The 24,178-nt window shown below is 41.9% G+C and overlaps 1 protein-coding gene across 1 annotated transcript in view; it reads right to left on the reverse strand.

Annotated features, from left to right (window-relative positions):
• Nucleotides 1-24,178, reverse strand: part of LOC145355321 (copine-8) — a 343,466-nt gene that overhangs the window by 120,246 nt on the left and 199,042 nt on the right. Inside the window, exons 8-11 of the mRNA XM_080207280.1 lie at nt 23,051-23,154; nt 19,092-19,196; nt 16,531-16,572; nt 4,935-5,010 (exon numbers count right to left, since the gene is read on the reverse strand). Coding sequence (XP_080063406.1) covers nt 4,935-5,010; nt 16,531-16,572; nt 19,092-19,196; nt 23,051-23,154 — 327 coding nt within the window. The remainder of the gene's footprint in view (nt 1-4,934; nt 5,011-16,530; nt 16,573-19,091; nt 19,197-23,050; nt 23,155-24,178) is intronic.

The raw sequence follows: 24,178 nt of genomic DNA on the forward strand, positions 1-24,178 counted from the left end.
TTTGTGGCTGGATTTTATACGCATACTGTGTCAGTGCCATGGTTGGATACAGATGGCATCTAGTCCTGTGTGCCAGGACATTAATTACCTTGAAGGAGGACATCCGGTCCCATCAGTGGAGGAAGTCCTGCCTCAGAGAGCTGCCAGCCAATCGGACAACCGGGAGCTCGTTGGTCTCGGCAATTTCACTGGGGGCTTTGGTGACTGCTGGGACTGCATCCAGCGAACAACATCATTCAACGACGTTTGCAAGGTCAGTGACTGGGATGGGTATTGCTGGGGTCAAACTGGTATGTCCTGGCGATGGGGGCAAGCAGGACTGGGAGTCAGGGTGGAGTCAAAGCATGGTGCGCTCTGCAGCTGGAGAGGGTGCCTCTAGTTGAAATAGAAGTCATGTAAACAAGACAAGACTACTCCCTCATCTTTTAACAACCTGAAACCCAAAAAATGTGACCTGACAGATTTCTAAACCATTTCCAGTCGTGACCCATAAAATTGTGGCCATTTATTGGGCCTCAGTTGACACAAAGGTGAGTGGGCTCTTCGACTTCTCCCCAACCACTCGTAAAATTCCATCAAGAGTAGGGGTGGGAAGATAGATGGCAGGAAAAGTGCCCATTTTATGGAGTCTCCCTACCTGAAAACTCACCTGCAAGGTAACTTAACATTCTGGCCATAACTTTAAAATGGTGACCGAATTACATATTGAAGTTTAAAGTTTATTAGTGTCGCAAGTAGGCTTATATTAACACTGCAATGAAGTCACCGTGAAAATCCCCCAATCACCATACTCTGGTGCCTGTTTGGGTACACTGAGGGAAAATTTAGCATGGCCGACACACCAAAAACCAGCATGTTTTTTGGACTATGGGAGGAAACCGGAGCCCCCAGAGGGAATCCATGCAGACATGGGAGAACGGACAAACTCCGCACAGACAGTGACCCTAGCTGGGACTCGAACCTGGGTCCCTGGTGCTGGGAGGCAGCAGTGCTAACCGTTGTGCCATCATACATCAGTTATCCCTAAACTCTGACCCTGTACCCTAAAGGCCATACTCTTTCTTAACTTCCTGTATAAAATGTTATTGGATATCTACTGGTAATATATCAATTGGCTTAGATCTATATGCACTTCCTGTAAATTTCACCTGTTGGAAATTTCTATTTTGATATCCATAATAGACACTAACCACGTAAACTTTTGCAATAGCTTTTTTACACCCTTTTGCACAGAGCTTTAATCATAGCCCCTCAGTCTGCAGGGGACTCCAATACTACAGGAGAACATGTGCTCTAAAGGCTGAATGTATGGCTTTAAAATAGGAACAGAGTTATATGAAGAGGGGATTCAACATGGGCAGTAGTACAATAAAAAACATTCACATCAGCCACCCAATGAGTCAATGAAACTGAATATTGGTCAGGGTTTATCCCTGGCAGCCTACTTTGCACTCACACCCAAGATCAATTGTTACTCCTACACGTCCGATTGGTTTAAAATTTATCTTTGGCCTTGACTCCCATGCACATTGAAATGACTGGCATCTGAAACATTCCCCATTACAAACTCCTACTTTTGTTATTTCATGAAAACTATGTAGACTTGTCACACGTTAATTATGCTCTCTCTGTGATTTTCATGCACTGCATTGCCACCACTGGCAGGAGGATATAATTACAACGTGATACATTTATAATCGTCGTTTCCATAAACGCCAGTATAAGAATTCACAATGGTAGCAAAACAAATGTCATGTCTCTGTCCGAAGGCACGTTATTGGTTCATTATCTGCTGGTACTTCAGCCAGAGCCATTTTCATAGCAGTTTCGGCCAGTGGTGGTTTGCCATTGCTTTCCACTTTCAGGGGCAAGAGAAGGTGGCAAGTTCCAAGCCAGAATGAGAGTTGAGCCCACGCTGTTGGCATTGTTCTGAACCATATGCTAGCCAGCGAGCCAACTGAGCTAACCAGTTCCACGATTGTGTAATGCTTTGGCATTTGGTGAAAGTGTGGCAAGTTACTCTAAAAATGCAAGTCTTTTTAAAACCGTTCCTCTTTTATTTCTCCACTGAATGAATCCAAATCTTCCATTATTTTGTTACAAAAATCTATAATTTACTCTTCTACTGAATGAAAAACTCTACCCAAAAATGATCATATTCTACATTTAAAATAGTTTCCATTTATTGATTGGATCGGACAAAGACAGTTTATACAAAATCATTGCAAGATGTCAAGTTTCATTCCCTGGTGAAGCATTACCCACATCCTACAAACTCTAAATTATAGAAAGGATTACACCACAAGTGCGGACACATTGCATAAAACTTCTGCTTGGGTAGATATCTAATGACCTTGGTGTGCAGCTGAGGGAATAACAGCACTTTTACCTCATGAAATATGCAAACCCTGTCTAACTGGCAATGTCGAAGTACATAACCCATCCTTCTGGCTTCCTTGTGTCACTCTATGGATTTGTGTGTGTACTAGCTCTCCCAATTGACTTCCGCATTGCTATCAATGTAAGATTAACCAGCCACTAAGTAACTACCTCAAGGTAACACCAAAAGCATGGGTCTCAACCAAAAAAACTTCATCTTTTTTACAATATAGCTCAATGCATGTCAAAAAAGAAGAGGTTTTAACCTACATTGTCCCATGCAGAATTTATATCTTTACAATGGAGCTGACAGTGGTAGCATGATAAGTGAGACGTGATTAAATCAGAGTTGGCAAACTTAAATTTGCGGGCAGCATGGAGGGACAGTGATTAGCACTGCTGCCTCACAGCACCAGGGATCCGGGCTCAATTCGGACTTCGGATGACTGTCTGCGTAGAGTTTGCACATTCTTCCCGTTCCTGTGTGGGTTTCCTCCCACGGTCCAAAGATGCGCAAGTTAGGTAGAACGTCCGTGCTAAATTGCCCCCTAGTGTCAGAGGGATTGGCAGGGTAAACATATGGGAATACAGGAATAGGGCCTGGATGGGATTGTTGTCGGTGCAGGCTTGATGGGCTGAGTGGCCTCCTTCTGCACCACAGGGATACTATGATTCTATCTCAGTTGCGGGAGAAAGACCAAGCAAATGGGTCACATTGTGTTTTTTCACCCGTCGGCCCTATATAATGAAACCAACTGCTCGGTATCAGTGCAAAAGCAAGGGACCCACAGTTTTATTGGTCCTTTCAGAGGCAGTGACCTTCGAACCCCACAACAAATACCTTTTCAAGCCTTATATTATTGCAGGCTGGAGACTCTTGAGAGCAGACGCTAGCAAATCTGCCAGTCTTTTACGAGATTGCTGACTGTCTCAAAATCCATTACTTGTTAACTGCAGACCGATCTCACAGCGGCTGCCTACAACGCAATTCAAAACTAACTGAATTAAGACATAAAGCGACAAGATTTAAGAAGAGTCCAATGCCTTATCTCATCCACACAATGAATAAATTCTGATGACCTGATAATGTAAACCCCTAATCTGATGGCTGGTACATTATATTCTGCTCTATGGTTTTTTCTGATTTGTATTTTGCTTCGAACAGTTAATCGTAAAGTTTGCCTCAATTCCGTGCTTGGCCACGACAGATGTAGATTTTTAAATAAATGAGCTTGAGATTCCAGCAGCCAAAATGACCTGAGGACCTCATGCAGCTCACGCTCGGTGAACCTACCTAGACTTTGCCAATCATCGGGGAATAGCACAGGGAAAATAAGGTCGTAAATTGCAAATTCCTGACTCCATTGGAACAGAACAGTCTAATGTAAAAGTGACGGGTTGAACAACAACAACAACGCTGTTTCAAGTTGGGGGTTTTCTCCAATGGGATGCAGAAGTTTAATGAAGGGAGGATGTTAATGTTTCAAAATGGTGAAAGCTTTTGGAAGGGGCAATCGTGAAAGATCATTTCCATTGGCTGGTGAATCTGTTACAAAAGGGCACAATCTGAAGATTATTGCAACAAAGGGAATTGAAAAGGATCGCATTGCCTTTGCAAGAGCGAAGGTGACGAATACAGGTAGTGCCAAAGTTATGATAAATATAAATCATGAACAAAGATGGTGAAAGATGGCACGGTGGCATAGTGGTTAGCACTGCTGCCTCACAGCTCCAGGGACCCAGGTTCGATTCCCAGCTCGGGTCACTATCTGTGCACAGTCTGCACGCTCTCCCTGTGTCTGCATGGGTTTCTTCCAGGTGCACCGGTTTTCCACACAAAGTGCAAAAGACAGGCTGGTTAAATGGATTGGCCGTGCTAAATTCTCCCTCAGTGAACCGATCAGGCGCCGGAATGTAGCAACTAGGGGATTTTCGTCGTAACTTCATTGCAGTGTTAAAGTTAAACTTAAAGACATTTGGCATTTTTTGGGGAATGGTCAAGGGGATTTAAGCATTCAAGACCATGAAGTGAATTCATAAAGGCTCCAAAGTGGAGTCACATGACTCAAAACAGTAACTCTGCTTGTCTCTCCGTAGATGCTGCCAGAGCTTTTGCAGCATTTTCTGTTTTTAGTTAAGTAAATTGATAAAGCTGGTTCAAGCAAGTATACAGGAAGGCTTCAAATGGCAAGAACAGAAGTGGAAATTGAAGAAGTTAGTAATAAGAAAGGCAGTCGAGAGAAATCTTTTGATCTCGAAAGATAATAGACTTGTCAAATAAATTACCAGAGGCTATTTCAGTACGAAGCATCATGGCGAGTATGCAGTTTTGGAGAAACAAGGAATTTAAGGTTATTACAAGACAGCACACATGTGGATTGATAAAGAAATGAACATTTTTCTTGTACCAAGAAGATTGTTACTTGTAATCTTTAAATCAACACAATTATTCAACATTAACCCATAACAAGAAAGACAACACAACTTGTTGGGATCAGCACAAATCTGTTCTAATCCATTTATTGTAATCAGAAAACAAAAAAGCTGGAACTTACTTCATACACATTGAAGTGTGACTGTCCTCTGGAAAGTTCTCTGTAATTCGTGGTGAATTCCCCAATAAAGTCATGGCTGCACATCAAAAACACAATGTGATGTCAAACTTGGGTCACATCGCAGAAACAGTCAAATAACCAACAAATGAAAACATACACGACAAACTGTACTAAACAATGTGCTGTCACCAAGAAATGCTTCAGACAAGTGAGTAAGAAAACTCAATATCTCCTTTCTCTCTGGGTAATTTAATGCCTGCATTGTATAAACTACAAGATGTAAGGATTGGGTACTTTGATTGATTATAACCTGATGCAAGACAATACAACAGTGATTGCTCTTTAATCATTTGATTTTGCTGAGCAAGACTTTTAAAGGAATACATTTCAAAATAATTTCATTAAATAGCAATAAAGAGTGTCTCCCAAATGAGTAGCAAATGCAGATTGGATGCATTCTCAGGCTGCCTGGCTTAAAGACTCCAACTAAATATTTCATTTCACCATCCCACAATGGCAGAAAATTACATTCAAAACAACAATCAGTGCCAAACAAAAATGGACAATTCTGTAATATCAAATTCTAAAATGCACCAATTTACAGTGATGTGAGCAACAAAGGTAATGAAAGATGCTACAATTTATGAGGGTAAAAGAGACCGTTTGTATTTTCAAGTGCTTTAGTTTGCCAGCATGACACTGAGGATTTCAAGCTGTTTTGCAACAGATGGGGGTCTATTCTGGAGAATTTCACAGGCTTTAACATTGGTTTTTAGGCTTCTTGTGTAAATTCTTGGGATTCGATTGACTTGTAAAGACCATTCTGTTGTTTTTCTTTATTTGATTGTAGGCAAGGTACAATTATTGTCGTGACGAACTGCAGGAGGTTTAAAGAAACAGAACTTTCATTTAGGTCAGTTGAATCGGAGACTCAACAAGACCACGTAAAAGACAAAATAGAATGCCAACAGCCAGCGTCATTGTGCTTTCAGCATTTAAATTGCTTACTGTAACCGTAAAATTAATTCTTCAGAACTCAGAGCTCCGAAAGTATCCAAGCAGCGGAAATGAGCTAGAATTTGGTGCAGCTGGCACCTCATATGTTGCATTTGACTTTGGATTATTTTTCTCACCCTTCAGTCCCTCTCTGCAACTGGATCCTGAACTTCCTAACCCACAGACTGTAATCAGTAAGGACAGGCAACAACACCTCCTCCACTATCATCTTCAACACCGGTGCCTCACAAGGCTGTATAAGGGGTATAGCCCTTTACTATACTCCTTATACACTTACAACCATATGGCCAAATTCCACTCCAACTCAATTTTCAAGTTTGCTGATGACACCACCATTATGGTCTCAAACAATGACGAGACAAAGTACAGGAAAGAGATAGATAATCTGATGAACTAGTGCAACGACAATAATCCCTCCCTCAATGTCAACAGAACGAAGGAGGTAGTCATCGACTTCAAGGAGTGTAGTGAGGACATGCCCGTCTACATCAACGGGGACGAAGTAGAAATGGTCGAAGCTTCAAACTTTTAGGTGTCCAGATCACCAACTGTCCTGGTCCCCCCATGCTGACCTATAGTTACCAACACCGTTACTTTCTCAGAAGACGAAGGAAATTTGGCATACCCACTACAACTCTCCACTATAGAAAGCATTCTTTCTGGTTATATCAATGTTTGGTATAGCTCCTACTCTATCCAAGACTGCAAAAAGCTACAAAGGGTCATGAACGAAGCCCGGTCCATCACTCAAACCAGCCACTCATCCATTGACTCTGTCTACACTTCCTGCTGCCTTGGCAAAAGAGCCAGCATAATTAAGGACTCTACGCACCCTGGACATTCTCTCTTCCATTGGGAAAAAAATACAAAAGTCTGAGGACACGTACCAACCGACTCAAGAATAGCATCTTCCAAGCTGCCATCAGACTTTTGAATGGACTTACCTTGCATTAAATTGAACTTTCTCTACACCCTAACTATGACTGTACATTCTGCACTCTCCCCTTTCCTTCTCTACGAACGGTATGCTTTGTCTGCAGAGCATGCAAGAAACAATACTCTTCACTGTATGTTAATACCTGTGACAATAATAAATCAAATCAAACTATTTTGGAGCCGCAAACTGGGACAAATGCAAATAGATAAGTGAATGGAACATGCAGAACTTTGGTGAATGACAGGTACAATAGTCTATCTCCTAAGGCAATTAAATTTAATGATAAAGTAATAGAGCACAAAGAAATAAGGTGACTTAAAGTCAAGATACAGAAAGAGAAATAAGGGTGAAAGAAAGGGTGGAGTGAATGAGAGAAAAAAATGCAAAGGAAAAGTATGAAAAATACCTTTGAATTTAGATCAAAAATTTATAAAGCTTTGAGGAACATTTTACTGTATGCAAGATTGAGAAAGCATAATTTTAACTGATACCCTTTCGGGGTCTCCAAGGCTGAGTGGCATTACAGCAAATGCACAGCTCATCAATGATAGTGTCCTTACGTCAGGAAATATCAGACCCTACTTTCTGCAAATTCATGTTAATTCATATTTACAGCACAATCCAGCAATTCCTTGAACCATAGGGGAAGATGGAAGGTAAGGTCTGTCTAATTAATGGACCAGCGCAGACTCTATTAAACTTACCAGCAAAGGCTTAATCATATTACACCTGTAGACACAAGACATAAAACTGTCTGAAACTCACATAATGTACCAGGGATTTGATGTTCTGGCAACTCTCCTACCCACCCATGCTTTCCATTTAGATTATGCTGAATGAACCCACTTCTAGTTTAGCCCCTTATAAAATGTAATGGATGGCTGACGTTCTCCAACTTCCAAATGAATCCATCTATTGTAGAGGTGACCAGGAGCAGGACTGCACCATGTTGGAAAGGTAGGAAGAGAAGGAGGTGGTGAGAATTTGAACTTATGGGATGCAGCCATAAGAAGTCTCATCTCTTTGCAATCCAGAGGATAAATTCCAAACTAGTGGAGCAATCCTTCCAAATAGCACAGGAGAAGTTGCCCCGCTAACACAAAGAGTTTTCACATGATGTGGAGTTTTTGTTCAGCTATAACTTTAGGTCATTTGACACTATTGGCTTCTTCTACCTTCTCTTTCATTTGAAGGCACCAGGTCCAGTCACCAATACACAAATTAACATTCAGTTGATGGATATTAACAGCTATGCGAGACATGTTTATAATGGGCCTAGTGTATATAAAAGATACAATTATTGAAGCAAGTGATGGGGAAATAATAGAAACGGTGCTAATGTTGCAAAATATGGCTCTCTAATGCCCAGTTTTTCAACGTTCTGAGCACCATGTTGCTTCCAAAATAGTTCCCTTGTCATAGACACACTTCTGATACTGGACAGAGCAGACACTGTTTTGGTGAGGACATTGCTGATGTACGTGCATGAAGTGTCCACCAGGAGTACGCATTCTCCCACCAGGATATAAGACTTATTTGATGTTACACTGCCATTTTGGAGTTAAAACGTTCCTGCTAATGTTCTCTCTTAAGCATGCACTACTGAACATGCATTCGGCAGCAAGAACCCCCTGCCAGTAGGACTTAAAAGCATCAATTACTTTCAGGTTAGTTGTTGATTGATTTCAACTGGCTCTTGCTGTGATTGCAGACGTGTTCAGTGGTTTCCAGACTCACTTAAAGTTGTTGAATTCCGCAGAGAATCACGTGACAAGCACTGAAGGACTTTGTCCCGATTTCAAGACTTTTGCATAAGCTACTTGTCTCCAACCCTGAATACAGTCGTGCACATTCCCTTTGGCCTAGAGTTTGACAAGGAGAATGTGCAGAGGTCACACAGAGCTGAACAAGCCTCTTAAAGGGGGAGGGGGAGGAGAAAAAGTGTGTCAGCCGCCTTCACATCACTGAGGACGTCCTCACTCCATTCTGCAGACACATCATAGAAGGGAGTGGGGGACAGAATTTTCAGCAGCTCTGAAGGTGCTTGTGGCTATGAACTTTCATATGTCTAACTCCTTCCTGGCTGCAGCAGGTATTATTTGCAACATCCCCCAGTTTGTGCTGTACTGTTCCTTCAAGGAGTTTACTGAGGTTCTGGATAAAGAGAATGGAATACAATTCATACTCTAGTGAGGGGCAAGCAGGTAGAGAGTGACATTGTGGGTTCATGAGGATTGCAGGCTTTCCCGTGACACAGCATGCCATTGACTGCCTGGACATCACCTTGTGGATGTCACATATCAACTCCACGTTGTACTGCAACCAGAAAGCATTCCATCCCCCTCAACATCCAGCTGGTTGGAGATCAGACGCCTGCAATCAGCACAATCCTGGCAGCAGTCACAATCCCTTTATTATGCGACAAATTGCTGTGCCATCTGCACTTGAGCCAATATGACAAACCAGAGGGTGGCTAATGGGCAATAAATGCTATCCACTGAAGACATGGCTCATGATTACAGTGCACAACCCACATCTAGGAAGTATACAAGCAACAAAAGCCCTGCTGCCACATGAAACGTGAAATGGTGCACAATACTCTCACTGCCTAGAACACTCTGAAAGGACCCCTGCGGTACTTGGTAATGCTCGCATCAAGATTCATGAAGGCTTCTTGCATACTGTATAACCTCACTATTATTGGGGCAAAGTCTTTACAATCAGCTTCACAAGAGGAGCTGAGGAGGAATAATGCAGGAGGTGAGCAACACAGTTTCTTTCTGACCTGGATGATACTGGGTGACGTGTCCATTTGTAATATCAGTAAACAGAACCCCAATTTCCCATTAACACATCTTACCTTCTCTCTGTTAGTAACCACCATGGTGTCCGACAGCCTACTGGTATTACCACTGGACTATTAATCCAGAAACTCAGCTAATGTTCTGGGGACTCGAACTCAAATCCTGCCTCAGCAGATGGTGGAATTTCAATTCAATAAAAAAAGCCTGGAATTAAGAATCTACTGATGACCATGAAACCATTGTCGATTGTTGGAAAAACCCATTTGGTTCACTAATGTCCTTAGGGAAGGAAATCTGCCGCCCTTACCTGGTCTGGCCAACATGCGACTTCAGAGCCACAGCAATGTAGTTGATTCCGAACTACCCTCGGGCAACTAGGGATGAGCAATAAATGCTGGCCAGCCAGTGATGCCTGTGTCCCATGAGTAAATAAAATAAAATGCAAAAATAAAATCCACCATAAAATAAGCATCCCAAACTAAATTTATAACTCATGGTATGTCAAACTGCATCAGCCATCTAATCATCCTTATATTTAGTTTTAGTTCAGTTTATTTATTCATGTCATGAGTAGGCTTACATTAACACTGCAATAAAGTTACTATGAAAATCCCCCAGGCACCACACTCCAGCAATTGGGTTAACTGAGGGAGAATTCAGCATAGCCAATGCACCTAACCAGCACGTCTTTCAGACTGTAGGAGAAAACCGGAGCACCTGGAGGAAACCCACGCAGACACAGGGAGAATGTGCAGACTCTGCACTGACAGGGACCCGAGCCGGGAATTGAACCCAGGTCCATAATGTTGTGAGGCAGCAGTGCTAACCATTGTGCCACCCATGTGTTTGCCTTTTGTGCACGCCTGCATGTATTTGCACTGTTGCTCCTACACAATGCTATGCCAGTGGCTGATGGAAGGCTGCTAACTTTCAATGGAGGCTGCAGATGGCCTGAAGCAGCTCTGCCAGCAAATAACACTTGGCTCAGAACTCCTTTGAAGCATTTATTTAGAAAGCAAGTATATTGGATAAAAGCAATCAGAAAAGCAACGCGGGGAAAGAAAAATTACAGCCTGTAAGCACAAAAGCACGATGATAACTACACGGGTCATTCACAAACACGTTGAACGTACATGCCTTGGGTTGGATCATCTGAGACCGCTCGGCTTACAACACTCCATTCACACTTACTCAAAAACAACCTTAGCCTAATTGATTTTTCTGATTAATAACATGCAACCTTCTTCCTGTGTCCTGACTTGCTGGGTTTTATAGGAGGTGTTCTTGTAGTGCATTGCCTGTTAGCAGCTTTGTAATCCAGATAGCCACAAATTAAAGCATTTTGTCCTCTTCAAAGAGGTGTTCTTGTAATAAAACAGACATCACACCTCTGAGCAAACATGAGATTTATAATGACTGTGTAAGCTCAGTTGGATAGCCTTGATGTTGAGTTAAGTAGTTTAAAGTGCTACTTAAATGCAACACAAACAATTCAATTTCTGTTATAACCAATTTGTAACTTTGTGTCATTATTATAATGACACATTTTAATTCATATTGTGTAATTACTTCACGGACGCTTTGTTTTTGCTAACAACCCCACATTCTTCCTTAGATTTTCCATCATGAGTACACCATCGTCTACAGAGAAAAGCTATTTGTTGTTGTGGTAGCACGGTCCCCTGAAGGCCACATATTTGGGCTGAACCCTACTGAGTGTTGAGGTAGGAAGTTGAGTCAATCAGGTGTGGGGGTATATCCTGGGTTAGAACCATAGAATCCTACAGTGCAGAAAGAGGCCCTTCGGCCCATCGAGGCTGCATTGACCACAACCCCACCCACGCCCTACCCCCACATATTTTACCCACTAATCCCTCTAACCTACGCATCCCAGGACACTAAGGGGCAATTTTAGCAGGGCCAATCAACTTAACCCGCACATCTTTGGACTGTGGGAGGAAACCAGAGCACCGGAGGAAACCCACGCAGACACAAGGTGAATTTGCAAACTCCACACGGACAGTGATCCGAGCCGGGAATTGACCCAGCTCCCTGGAGCTGTGAAGCAGCAGTGCTAACCACCGTGCTGCCGTGCCGCCCACTTAGGGAGGGGTGTTGTACAGTCACATAGTTAATTCTGTCTGATCCTTTATTGTAAATAACTATGTATCATTGGCAATAAATCCTTTGTTACTTTGAGCCACATCAAGTTACTCTCAAATTATTACACTGGTGATGAGGAAATACTTTTAATGTCATTGTGGATTGCAGTGTGCAGTTAATGGGGAAGGAGACTTCAGCATGGAAAATACAAAGAACCAAGGTACATAAGCACATAAAATGCCTTTGATTGGAAAGATTAAACCATTGAACATGAAGTGGAAAACCGGGGACAGAATATTGAAAGGCTGAAAGATTTCTTTGTAGTGTGATGTCAGTGAGACTTTTTTTTAAATCATGTTCTCTGCAGCTCTCCCAATCTCAGCTGATGTCATTGTTGCTGAGTTGGCTGGTGAAGTCCTTTTATTGCTTCTTAAGTGGCTTAAATGGGGCTTGTTTATTTTTACTTTTAACTCTTTCATGACCCTATATTGTTGGGAGGGCTGCTGGTTGGCAAGTCATGGGCTCTGGACAACTTATTTTTCCTTCCTAGGGAATTTACGGTTTCATTTTTTGTTTTAGTTGGCATTAGTAAATTTTAGAAGGGACATCAAGCTGAAAAGAAGTCTCTCTCTCTCTCCCTGATTTTGGAAATTTTGCTGGTTTGCTAAAAGCAAGGCTTCTTGACTTTCTGGAATTGAAAGTCTGCTCTTGGTGGCTTGATCAGAGTCTCTTACTGGTGTTCTGGGAGGCTGTTCTGACTTCAAACTGTTCTGAGTGTATCCAGGGAGCTGCTAGAGATTACAAGGCTGAGAAGTCAGGATTTACAGTTCTCCAACTTAGTCTATAGGAAGCTTTTGTTTGATCGGAATATTTTAGATGTATAGCACAGTTCAGACCCTTCAGCCCTCGATGTTGTGCCAAGCTATGTCCGAATCCAAGATCAAGCTGTCCCACTCCCTATCATTCTGGTGTGCTCCATGTGTCCAACTCCACTACCTGGGCCTATACACTCCCCATTTCCTTTTCGAATACCCCCCAATTGCTCTGTTGTAGATTTTCCCCACAGGAAGCTGTTCCCAGTCTACCTTGGCGAGATCCTGCCTTATTTTAATAAAGCTATTAATGGTTTTGTTTTTCTGAAAGAGTTAGATTCATACAGCATCAGTCACTAATATAGACCCTGTAACACACCCTTAAAATGACCAATAAAATAGTCCAGATAAAAACTATGATAGATACCTTTTTTAAAAGATGCTAAAACCAAGTGAAATTGTAACCTTCCTTGTTAGAGAACTTTTCGAACTATGAAACTAGATTGAAGAACCAGAATCTCAACCAGTCAGTCTGGTTCCACTCTCAGCCACCCCAAAACCTCTGACTGCAGTACAATGACAGGCATGATGGGTCACCCCCTACCGCAGAATGTCCACATATGGAAATTAAGCTACATTTCCTTCAGCTAACCATCATTTAGCAAGAGCAAGATAATACTTTATACAGAGAGATTTATAAAACACAGTAGATGACTTGGATACTGGAACATGGAGTAAAGTTACAAAATTTGCCAATAATACTAAAGTTAGAGGTGTGGCAAACAAGAAGGATGACAACATTTGACTGCAGCAGGACACAAATAGGATTATCAGAATGGGCAAACAAGTAGCAATGGAATTTAATACAGAGGAGTGTGATGCATTTGGCAAAAGGAATAGGTAGAGGTACTATGATCAGGGGTAACAGTACCTGGGAAATCACATGCACAAATCCTCAAAGGTCCAGGACATATTGAGAGAGCAGTTAGCAAAACATACGTAATTCATATATAGAGACATCAAGTACAAAAGCAGGCAAGTTATGCTAAAGTTTAATAAATTTCTGGTTCAACTCTTACTAAAGCATTAATCTAGTTCTGATCACTACACTTTAGAAAGGCTGTGAGGGTTCTAGAGAGGGCGCAGAGGAGGTTAACCAGAATGCTAATGAGGTATGAAGAGTGGCTCTACAGAGATATAAACCTAATTAGAATTCTGTGCCAATGATTTCTTAATGGTTCATTTATAACTAAGGGTTACACATCATCATGCTCGGGGCGGGATTCTCCAGCCGTGCTCACCTCAAAACCAGAAAATCCCGCATGAGGCCAATAGACCTTTACATGGTCCGCCCTCCCCTCACCCACTACAATTCCTATGGCAAACGGGATGGGAGAATTCCGGCCTGGGTTTTTATTTCAAATTAAGGTGGAAGACGATCCGGCTTAAAATTACAGAAATAAGTGAACAATTTGTTAGTTTGAAGATTGTACCTAAGCAATTCTCGAGCATTATTAAAGCAAAGATTAAAAACCTTTCAGAGAATAGCGTAAATGTTGTAAAATATCCTAACATGGTACATGATGCCTAACTCAGCATAGACATCAGGTCCAACTCCACAGTCTATTATTGAAGGAAAATCCATTCAAAAATCAGAACCATAGGGCAGGATTTTCCAGCCACACTTGCCCCAAGGCTGGAAAATCCCACCCAAGGTCAATGGACCCTTGCATGGTCCGTGTCCCACCCACTACGATTCCCGTGGTGGTAGGGATGGGAAATTTCCACCCAAAGTGTTCCCAAGAATTATCTCACACTTGCAAGCATGAATCCTTATCAAGATCCAGCTATCTCTGTTCACCTGTCTATTACAGTACAACCTGATTACATCGGCAGAGAAATGTATTAATGTTGGAAAGTTTGATGATTTTGAGAATAAAATCAGAAGTAAAGCACATCTAATACCCATAATAGCATGGTGAAATGTAATCACAGCATTAGTAGAATCCGCCCCAAAAGACTGTTTAGGTATGAATTATTTGGATGTTAGTTAGCAAAGGATGCAAACTGACCAAATGCTAAAGAAAACAAAAGTACACATAGGGCGCGATTCTCAGGTGCCCATACACTCATGCACAGATTGCACTGGGGTTGCAGAGCCAGGTAATTGAGGGGGGTGGGGGACATAACATGTTTAGTGCTGGGGGAATCCCTTTGGGGATTTACCTGCCCAACTTAATCTGGTTCACTCCCGTAAGGGCGCTAACCAGATTAGCATATTTAAGTCCTCATTTAAACGTCCTCTCCTGGTTTTAAACCAGATTCTCCGACCCTCGGGCAGTGGAACCCAGCACAAACCACTACTAATCAGTCCTAAAGTATTCTCAGTTGTGATGGCCACGTCAGGGGTGGGGGAGCTTTTAGGGCATTCAAACCAGGTGGTTGGGAAAATGGTTGGGTAGTGCCTTGGCATTTCCCCCAGCAGGGCCAGTTTGGCAGTGCCAAAGGCAGGCCTGAAAAGGGGTGGTGGAAGGGGAGGCCTTTGGAGACATCACAGCGGGGTGTTGCTCATTTGGGGGATGGAGGTTTGCTGGTAACAGCAAGGGGGTTGTGGAGTACCTGATAACAGTGAGAGTGCCAGGGCGCTCTCAGCCAGTCAGCAGGAGGAGGGGTCGAGTGTGTAGGGTTGTCTGACCACGGAGGAGCCAGCCTTGCCGACGTCTTTAGGTGCTCACTCCAAGACATTTCTAAGTGTGGGTGCACTGCGAACTGAATCGCTCTAACCTGCCCAGCAGGAATCTCACTGGTGTTCCCACTGTGAGCAACACTTTGAAATTGTTTGGAAGAGTTCCACTCATGGGCCTGAATCTTTTGAGTGGCAGTGTCATTCCGGGCATTCCCAGGGTTGGCAAGGCCCCGCAGCCATTTCCCACTCTGAGTGTTAAGCAGCTGCACACGGGACTTCTGCCTCATCACTTGGAAGGAAGTCCCACTGTAGAAAAGTGTTGACCAATCAGATTGGCCGGCAGCGCCAAGAGCTGCAATGGACGGAAGGGGAAGTTCAGCAAAGTGGTTGAGCCTAAGTCCTGGGACAGGAGAGCAAGGTAAGTTAAACGGTGCCAGGATGGGCAGGGTAGGGATGGCAAAGCAAGGAGGAAAGGCCGGAAAGTGGGGGAGTGGGTGCAGGAGGAGGAGGAAGGTCTAGAGGCCACTCGCCTTTTAAGGGACGAGTGTCAGAAGGGGGGCTTCTGATGGATGCGCCTCTTCCATGCCCCCATCCCCCATCCCCTTCCCACCCGAGATTTAGGCCCATTCTTTTTTCAGCCTTTCCCCATGCCAGATAAGTCTTCCCACCAGCCTCAAAATTGGAGCAAGGGTGGGAGGTCTGGCCCGCCCCTGTGTAAAATCGCCGTGTGGTCAGGGTGGGCAGGAAGACGGAGGGAATCCCATTCCTTCAAGTTCACGCTCCAACACCCTCCTCCTCGGCTGGCAGGGGGGAATGCAAAATTCTGACTATAAAAAATAGATGACCAGGATTCAAGTATAAGTATTACTCTGTGACTCAGGGGCTGATAATATGAATTCCCAGTCCTGCTCCATTAAGTTTAATGGATGGACATTAATTACAAGTGTGCCTGTGATTCCATAATACGTGTTCCCAACAGACAAGGCTTATTGCAGAGAGCACAGAATCAGTACATCAGTGTTTCAGAGATAGTGCTTAATTTAGGTCCTTTTATGTTTGAACAGTTTAATCACATTGCGACATGTTACTAAATAGATGTTATATATTCAATCACTTGGCAATTTTGATAAAGGAAAAAAAGCAAATTTGTTTGATTTTGTGTCCTGCAACTTGAAACTGAACAGTCAAAAAGAAAACACTGTCATCAGGGATAAAAGGCAATAAAAAAGAGTCCTACCTTCCATCTCTGTCCCAATCATAAACTTCCACTTTGATAGTCCTGTCAATAATATTAAAACAAGATAAATATCTATATTATACCTGTTTTGATCATCAGTGAATTGTTTTTTCTACGAAACATACATAGCTGTTGTGTGGCAAAAATATTTATTGTACACGACATTTATAACCATTTAACATAGCCACATAAAATCAAATAAATCTTTCAAACAATCCAACGCAACGCATGGAATACTAAAATAAAGATAACTAAAATTTGTAAATAGCTTTTAATTGGCTATCCATTTATTTTATTCTCAGTACATTTATTTCTCAATCACATTTAATAATAAGTGGAAATGATCACATCCCCATTACTAAGAACTGTTAACACTCACTCGTGGAATGATATTGATATTGTCCAGAATGTGATGAGATTAATGACTTGTTAACTAAGCCTTACAACTATTGCACTGACACACTTGGTTCCAACACCCAAGGATGCCATTTCATTGTTAGCATTCATAGAATCCCTGCAGTGCAGAAGGAGGCCATTCAGTCCATTGAACCTGCACTGACAACAACCCAACCCAGGCTCTATCTCAGCAACCCCAAATATTTAGCCTGCCAGTCCCCCCGACTCTATTTTAGTATGGCCCATCAATCTACATTAGCTTGAATTAAATACAGTCCCCTTCCTCAAAGAATGAATTGTTGCAACCATGTCAGCAGCATGAGTTAAGTCCTCAACTGAGACCAGTAGAGAGCTGGGGATAGAATATAAAAGTAGGGAGGTCTTGCTGCAACTGTACAGGGCACTGGTGAGGCTGCAACTGGAGTACTGTGTGCAGTTTTGGTCGCCGCATTTGCGGAAGGATATATTGGCCTTGGAGGGAGTGCAGAGAAGGTTCACTAGGCTGATACCGGAGATGAGGGGGTTAGCCTATGAGGAGAGATTGAATAGACTGGGTTTGTACTCGTTGGAGTTTAGAAGGCTGAGGGGGGATCTTATAGCGACATACAAGATAATGAAGGGGATAGATAGGGTAGAGGTAGAGAGATTCTTCCCGCTTAGAAAGGATAGCAGAACTAGAGGGCACAGCCTCAAAATAAGGTTGGGGGGGGTGCGCAGTTTAGATCGGAGTTGAGGAGGAACTTCTTCACTCAAAGGGTGGTGAATCTCTGGAATTCTCTGCCTATTGAAGTGGTGGAGGCTACCTCGCTAAATATATTTAAGTCACGGGTAGATAGGTTTCTGATAGACAGGGGAATTAAGGGTTATGGGGAGAAAGCGGGAAAGTGGAACTGATCCAATTCAGATCACCCATGATCTTGTTGAATGGCGGGGCAGGCTCGAAGGGCTAGATGGCCTACTCCTGCTCCTATTTCTTATGTTATGTTCTTATGCAACAGGAAAGGAGGTGACTGAGAGGGAGTGTGACATTAGCTGCCATTAGGACCAGGGTTAATCACTGTGATTGAGACTGGGAGGAGCCCTGCTGTTCGTCCTGACTCCATATTGGAACAAGCATTTTTGGCCAACTTAGCATCTTGTTGGTGGGCTGACCATCTGTTAATTCACATCCACATGAAACTCAAAATCCCCAACAAAATTACTCTTCCTTTGCTTCGTGTTTGTCTAATCTACATTGATGCATCCTATCATTTTACAATTAAAACCAGATGGTGTGTAAACAACATACACAATAGTCCTCCTGCTTCTTAATTCTAACCATAAATTCTCTGCTATCTTTACCTCACTATATCTTCTCTTATCACCAAACTGATTTCATCCCTAATCATTATGCTCTTATCCCTCTCTCCTTTGTCTTATTTTTCCAGCAAACCTCATAACCTCATGTATTCAACCCTACATCCTGGCTGTCTTGCTGCATGTCTGGTAGGCCCCATACAAGCCTGGTTTTCCTGAATTCAGCTGATGCTCGTGCAGGGTGTCTCAGCACCAATCTATGAGGCAGATGGGAACTTGAGCAAATGTTAAGCCCTCTCGTGACAAAAATGGCTTGAAGCTTGTTTCTGGTAGGAGCCCAAATGCCTATATTTTCCCTTCCAATGTGATGGGCTGCGTGCATCCGACATCTACTGAACATATATTTCCTTCCCAACCTATTGGAGGTTTAGGCACCAGGTTAGCACCTAACAAACAGGCACAACACACTTGTGTTTCTGGCCCCTGATGTCTATCAAACCACATCCCAGCAACAAAAGGTAGGAAACAAATTGGTGAATAAATAAGTAAAGCTAGTTTCTCCCAGCATCTTTTAAATATACTGCAAATATTTCTGAGCAGCAGTTTAAGACATGCAAAACGATTGACTGACAGTGTCTCAAACTGAAAAGCTTACATTCGGAAGATCTCAAATATTCAAGCCTGCACAATATTGAATATACATGAACAGTCTGGAAGATGCCGGTCAACAGATAATAATGCTGTCCCAATGCTTAATATTTATGCAAGCTTATATTATACACATCACCTCTGAGAAAGCCTCAAATTATTTTCAAGTATCCTTGGTAACCAGCTTAATTTGCAAAAGGATATGCACTGATTCCTCTTACCTGTCAAAGTCCCCATTGCAGAGAGCACGCACAGGGATTGTGAAGGCTTGCCACACTGGGTTCAATGTGTTCTTTACAACTTCTGTTTTGTGACAAATGGTAAACCTAAAATATAGAAAGCATAGACTGAAATAGTAGTAATAAAATAGCAATAGGAATTGCATTTTGTTTTTTCATTCTCTTTCTGTGTTCCAAGCTTTATTAACTCCAACAGACAATAGGGTAGATTCAATGAGTCAATATTACTATCACACAGTAGTGGAGTATAATTTGAGAATAAATCTCAGAAGTCGGAACCTCGGGCAGCACAGTGGCATAGTGCTGTTGACAGCACGAGGAACTCAAGTTCGATTCCTGGTTTGGGTCACTGTGTGGAATCTGCACATTCTCCTGTGTCTGCGTGGGTTTCTTCTGGGTGCTCCGGTTTCCTTCCACAGTCTGAAAGACATGCTGGTTAGGTGCATTGGCCATGCTGAATTCTCCCTCAGTGTACCCGAACAGGTGCTGGAGTGTGACGGCTAGGAAATTTTCGCAGTAGCTTCATTGCAGTGTTAATGTAAGCCTACTTGTCACACTAATAAATAAACTTAATTGAGACTTAATATCACAGTTGATAAAAACGACAAAATGTCAAACCAAAACAGAAAAAGAGAAAATGCCATTCTCCCTCTGCCCCACTTTAGCCTCCAGAGACACACATATTTTATGAAACAGACAGCCTTTTGCCTGCTGGGAACCAAACACTTTAGTTTGGGATTAATGTAAAATTGGTTAAAGCAAATATAAGCTTCCCTTTCTCATGGTGCTCACTCATATACATTAGCATCCATTTTATTCTAGGTGTTTTCCTGGACACCCAAAACTCAACTACAATAATTTTAAGCTGAACATATTTATCCATACGTTAACTTTATGTGTATCTTGCCTATGAATCGCACATTATAATTAAAACAATAAATGTTAATGCTTTTGGCTAAGATGTACATAAATGAATACTGAAATTTTTAAAATCCACAGCTTACGATCAAGTAGCACAACTAATAAAATTTACTTCTCTCAGATACGTGAATCCTTGAACAGGCAGCAAAATTGAGTGCCTTATATTTTAGGATGCCTGTTTTTGAAGTTTGAACACAATTCAGTCCAGATATTTCCGATTCAGAGACAGTATACGATTAAGGCATTTTGATACAATGTTTATTTAGTATTTCGATCCGAGCAAATAATCCACAGATATCAGTCTGCCTTCCTGCAAACTTAAGCAAAGAGTCCTGACGTGTTTATGTTACAAAATGAGTCGTTATGAAGGAAACTGGTCTGTGCACAGACTGAGGTGACCTCACTGAGTAGAATCATGTTGCAAGTGATTTCTGAGCATGAGTCGTATTTTTCTTTTCAGGACCTGTTATTACCAATACCCCATCAGGAAGACGAGAGAAATCATCTCTGAGAAAACTCCTCGACTTTTTTTTTAGAGCAAATGAACAGGTCAGAAAGGAAATGAATATCAAGGACTCCTATTGTAATGTCCTAATTATGTTAGGGGTTGTGGGCTTTAAAGAAAAAGGGAAAGAAAATGTGATTTGTACATGTTAGCGAGAATATTACTGTCCCACTCACTCCAATTCCTGGGGCAGACGGTGGAAAGGTCCGCTGACCTCGGGCAGGATTTTACGGTTTTGAGACAAGTGAGGCCATAAAATCCTGCCCATAAATTCAAACTAAAAATGCTCATTCTAGGAGCTTTTGCTTGTAGAACACAAACTAAAACTAAAACAGCAGCCTGAGCATCAAATCATGTGAATGGCTCTTATAGCAATCATGCAACTACTTAAATATATAAAACTGATGGTACAGGACAATTAGACCTCCAGAAAGCCTACTACAAAGTGACATGTAAATCAACAGCTTGCATTTATATACTGCCTTTAAACTCCTGAGGCACTGCACATGGGAGGAATGAATAAATGTTTGATGGAAATAGAAGAGTTAAGAGAGGTGATGTAATTAAGAAGAAAAAAAAATGGTTTGGGGAGGATTTTAAAGAAAACGAGAGATGGAGAGAGGAACAGAAAAAAGTTACTCCAAAAAATAGGGCAGAGACAAATGAAGCATGTAACAGTGAAGAATGAAGTTGGCCATCAAGACAGGTCAATGTTGAAGGACTGAACGGTGCAGAGTGAGATGTAAGGTGAGAAAGGATTGTGGAGGTAGGAAGAATAAACTCATGATTGGAAATTTACAAACAAGGACTCAGATATTGAAATTAATACACTGATTTGGACTCCTGAAGTCCAAAGATATACAGGTTAGGTGGATCGGCCATGCTAAATTGCCCCTTAGTGTCCTGAGATGTATAGGTTAGATGGAATTGCCATGGGAAATGTGTGGGGCTACAGGGAGAGGGAGGGGAAGGCGGCCTGGGTAAGATACTGTCAGAGAGTCGGTGCAGACTCGATGGGCCTAATGGCCTCCTTTTGCACTATGGGGATTGTATAATTGACAGGGAACTAATAGGAGCAAAAACGTGATGGTCATGAACAGAATTTAGTATGGATCAGAATGCCACCGGCAAAATTTTGGATTGATTGGAGTTTGTGTCATCTGGAGCTTGATGTGAGCATTGAATAAATTGTGTTCAGCAATAACAAAAGTGAGGGTATGGGTCTCAGAAAAAGTACAAATCAAGCCACAAGCTTAAGGCACTGGTTAAGTTCTTATGTGAAATGGAGAAACTTTGAATACTAATCAGGGGAGCCAATAGCCTAATGGTACTATCGCTAGACTATTAATCCAGAAACTCAGCTATTGTTCTGGGGACCCAGGTTCCAATTCTGCCACGGCAGATAATGGAATTTGAAATCAATAAAAAAAAAATTGGAATTAAGAATCTACTGACGATCATGAAACCATTGTCGATCGTTAATAAAACCCATTTGGTTCACTAATGTTCTTTAGAGAAGGAGATCTGCTGTCTTTACCTGGTCTGGGTTACATGTGACTCCAAAGCCACACCAATGTGGTTGACTGTCAACTGCTCTCAAAACAAGGGCAACTAGGGGTGGACTGGCCAGCCAGTGACGTCCTTGTCCCACGAATTAATAAAAAGGATAAACTAATTACAGGAGTGGTGTCTAACTGAGGAAATGCCCTGAATATATGTGATCGATATCTAAAATTGCCCCATGGTTATCTACTTTGAGCTGAATCCTCGCCAGACCTGTTACAAAGTTAATAAACTGATACTTTGTATTTATGGCTGGAATTTTCCAGGCTCTCCTGTCAGCAGGATCTTCCTGTCCCAATATGGAAATGAATGGCGGGAGTCCGCTGCAACGGGGATGGAAAATCTCAACCTATGAAGCATAGCTTTGGAATAAATCATTGGTGTGATTTATGCAAAGCAGTCAAATTGGAATGAATCTCGCAATTAATGTCTCCAACATATTTAATTTATTTTCTAAACAATGATAGTGTTCCAGCTTAGAGCCTTGATTAGATGTGAATGAAAAGCATTCACCCCCCAAAAAAACAATTACAATAAATCACAATTACCAAGACATCTGCTGTGACAAAATGATCATAAAATGCAAAGCAATTTGTAAGCCACCAAAGCAATCTGCGAAAACATTCTTCAATTATTAATGAAATGTAATGGAAAATGGTGATAAAATCGATTTATAACCTGTCCTGTTGTACCCATATTCTGTACCAGAGAATTGCAGATCAGATCGAACTATTATGCGGCACTGAGTTCCTCTATCCACACAACTCAGAAATACAGCTTTAATGGAAGTATGAGAGACATCACCGAGTGTTATAAACAAACTGCTGTGGAGGAAAATCTGGCCGCCTAAAATCATTTCCTTCAAATTTCTGAAGCAAAGAGAAATGACAAGAAGGTAACGCCACTCACATGATCGAACTAGTGTGAAAATCATCATTAATGTATCACTTACGTTCCATCCTCATTGCTTCTATAAAATACGAGGAACGGGTCTGACTTTCCAAAGAAGTCTTTTTTATCTAATTTGTTGGCACAAAGCTGCATCACCACAACATCCTGGGGAAGTAGGGAAAGATGGTGTGTGAAAGAAAGCAATCAAAAAGTTACTGCTCAAGGAGTTACAGCTCCCACAATAAAGCTTTGATGCTGCTGAGGATTAAAGAATATGTCAGTAAGTATGGCTCTATGAGAAGTCTGTGGAAAACACACCACAACAATTCTGAGTATAAATAAAAAGTACAACTATACATAAGTAATCAAAGGTAAACTATTAATGCAAGAGCACTGAATACCATGGCTTTCAAAGTGCTTTCATTGTCTCACAAGATTTGACTCTCTGATAACATACAGACAAGAATTGGTTAATTGCATTCTCTACTCGAATTGACCCATGTTTCCTCAGTACTTCAATGAAAAGCCATTAAGCAACACAACCTCAAACCTTCTTTCAGACTGAGTTAAGTTATTTAAGTATAAATAAACATGTCAATAATACTATTAATCTAACATACTTTACAGTAGAATGTACACAGCCGACTCAAAATGAAAAGTAAATGTTGAATGCTGTGCAAAATTGATTTTACAAAATTAATATTTCATACACACATTGATTCCATTCTTTTATTTTTCTCGCTATTGTGGTTATACTCTACCTGCCCTCTCTTGAAAGTTATAGCCGACCTTCCTCAAATTGAGCAATTCAACCAAATTAAATAGCTGTAAAGTCAGTTATCAAAGCTCTTTGGACATCACAACTCATTCTGAAAAAAAATGCCTGTCTTGCACATAACTGAACAACAGCACTGTGGTTAGCTCTGCTGCCACACAGCGTCAGGGACTAGGTTCCATTCCGGCCTCAGGTGATTGTCTGTGTTGAGTTTGCCTGTTCTCCTCATGTTTGTGTGGGTTTCCTCTGGGTGCTCTGGTTTCCTCCAGAGTCCAAAGATGTGAGGGCTAGTTTGGTTGATTGGCCATGCTAAATTGTCCCTTAATGTTAGGAGAGCTAGCAGGGTAAATATGTGGGAATAGAGCTGGGTTGGGATTGTTGTCGGTGCTGGCTCAATGGGCTGAATGGCCTCCT

Source organism: Carcharhinus amblyrhynchos, chromosome 19 (genome assembly GCF_965287045.1).
Source record: "Carcharhinus amblyrhynchos chromosome 19, sCarAmb.v2.hapA, whole genome shotgun sequence".
Classification (NCBI taxonomy): Eukaryota; Metazoa; Chordata; class Chondrichthyes; order Carcharhiniformes; family Carcharhinidae; genus Carcharhinus; species Carcharhinus amblyrhynchos.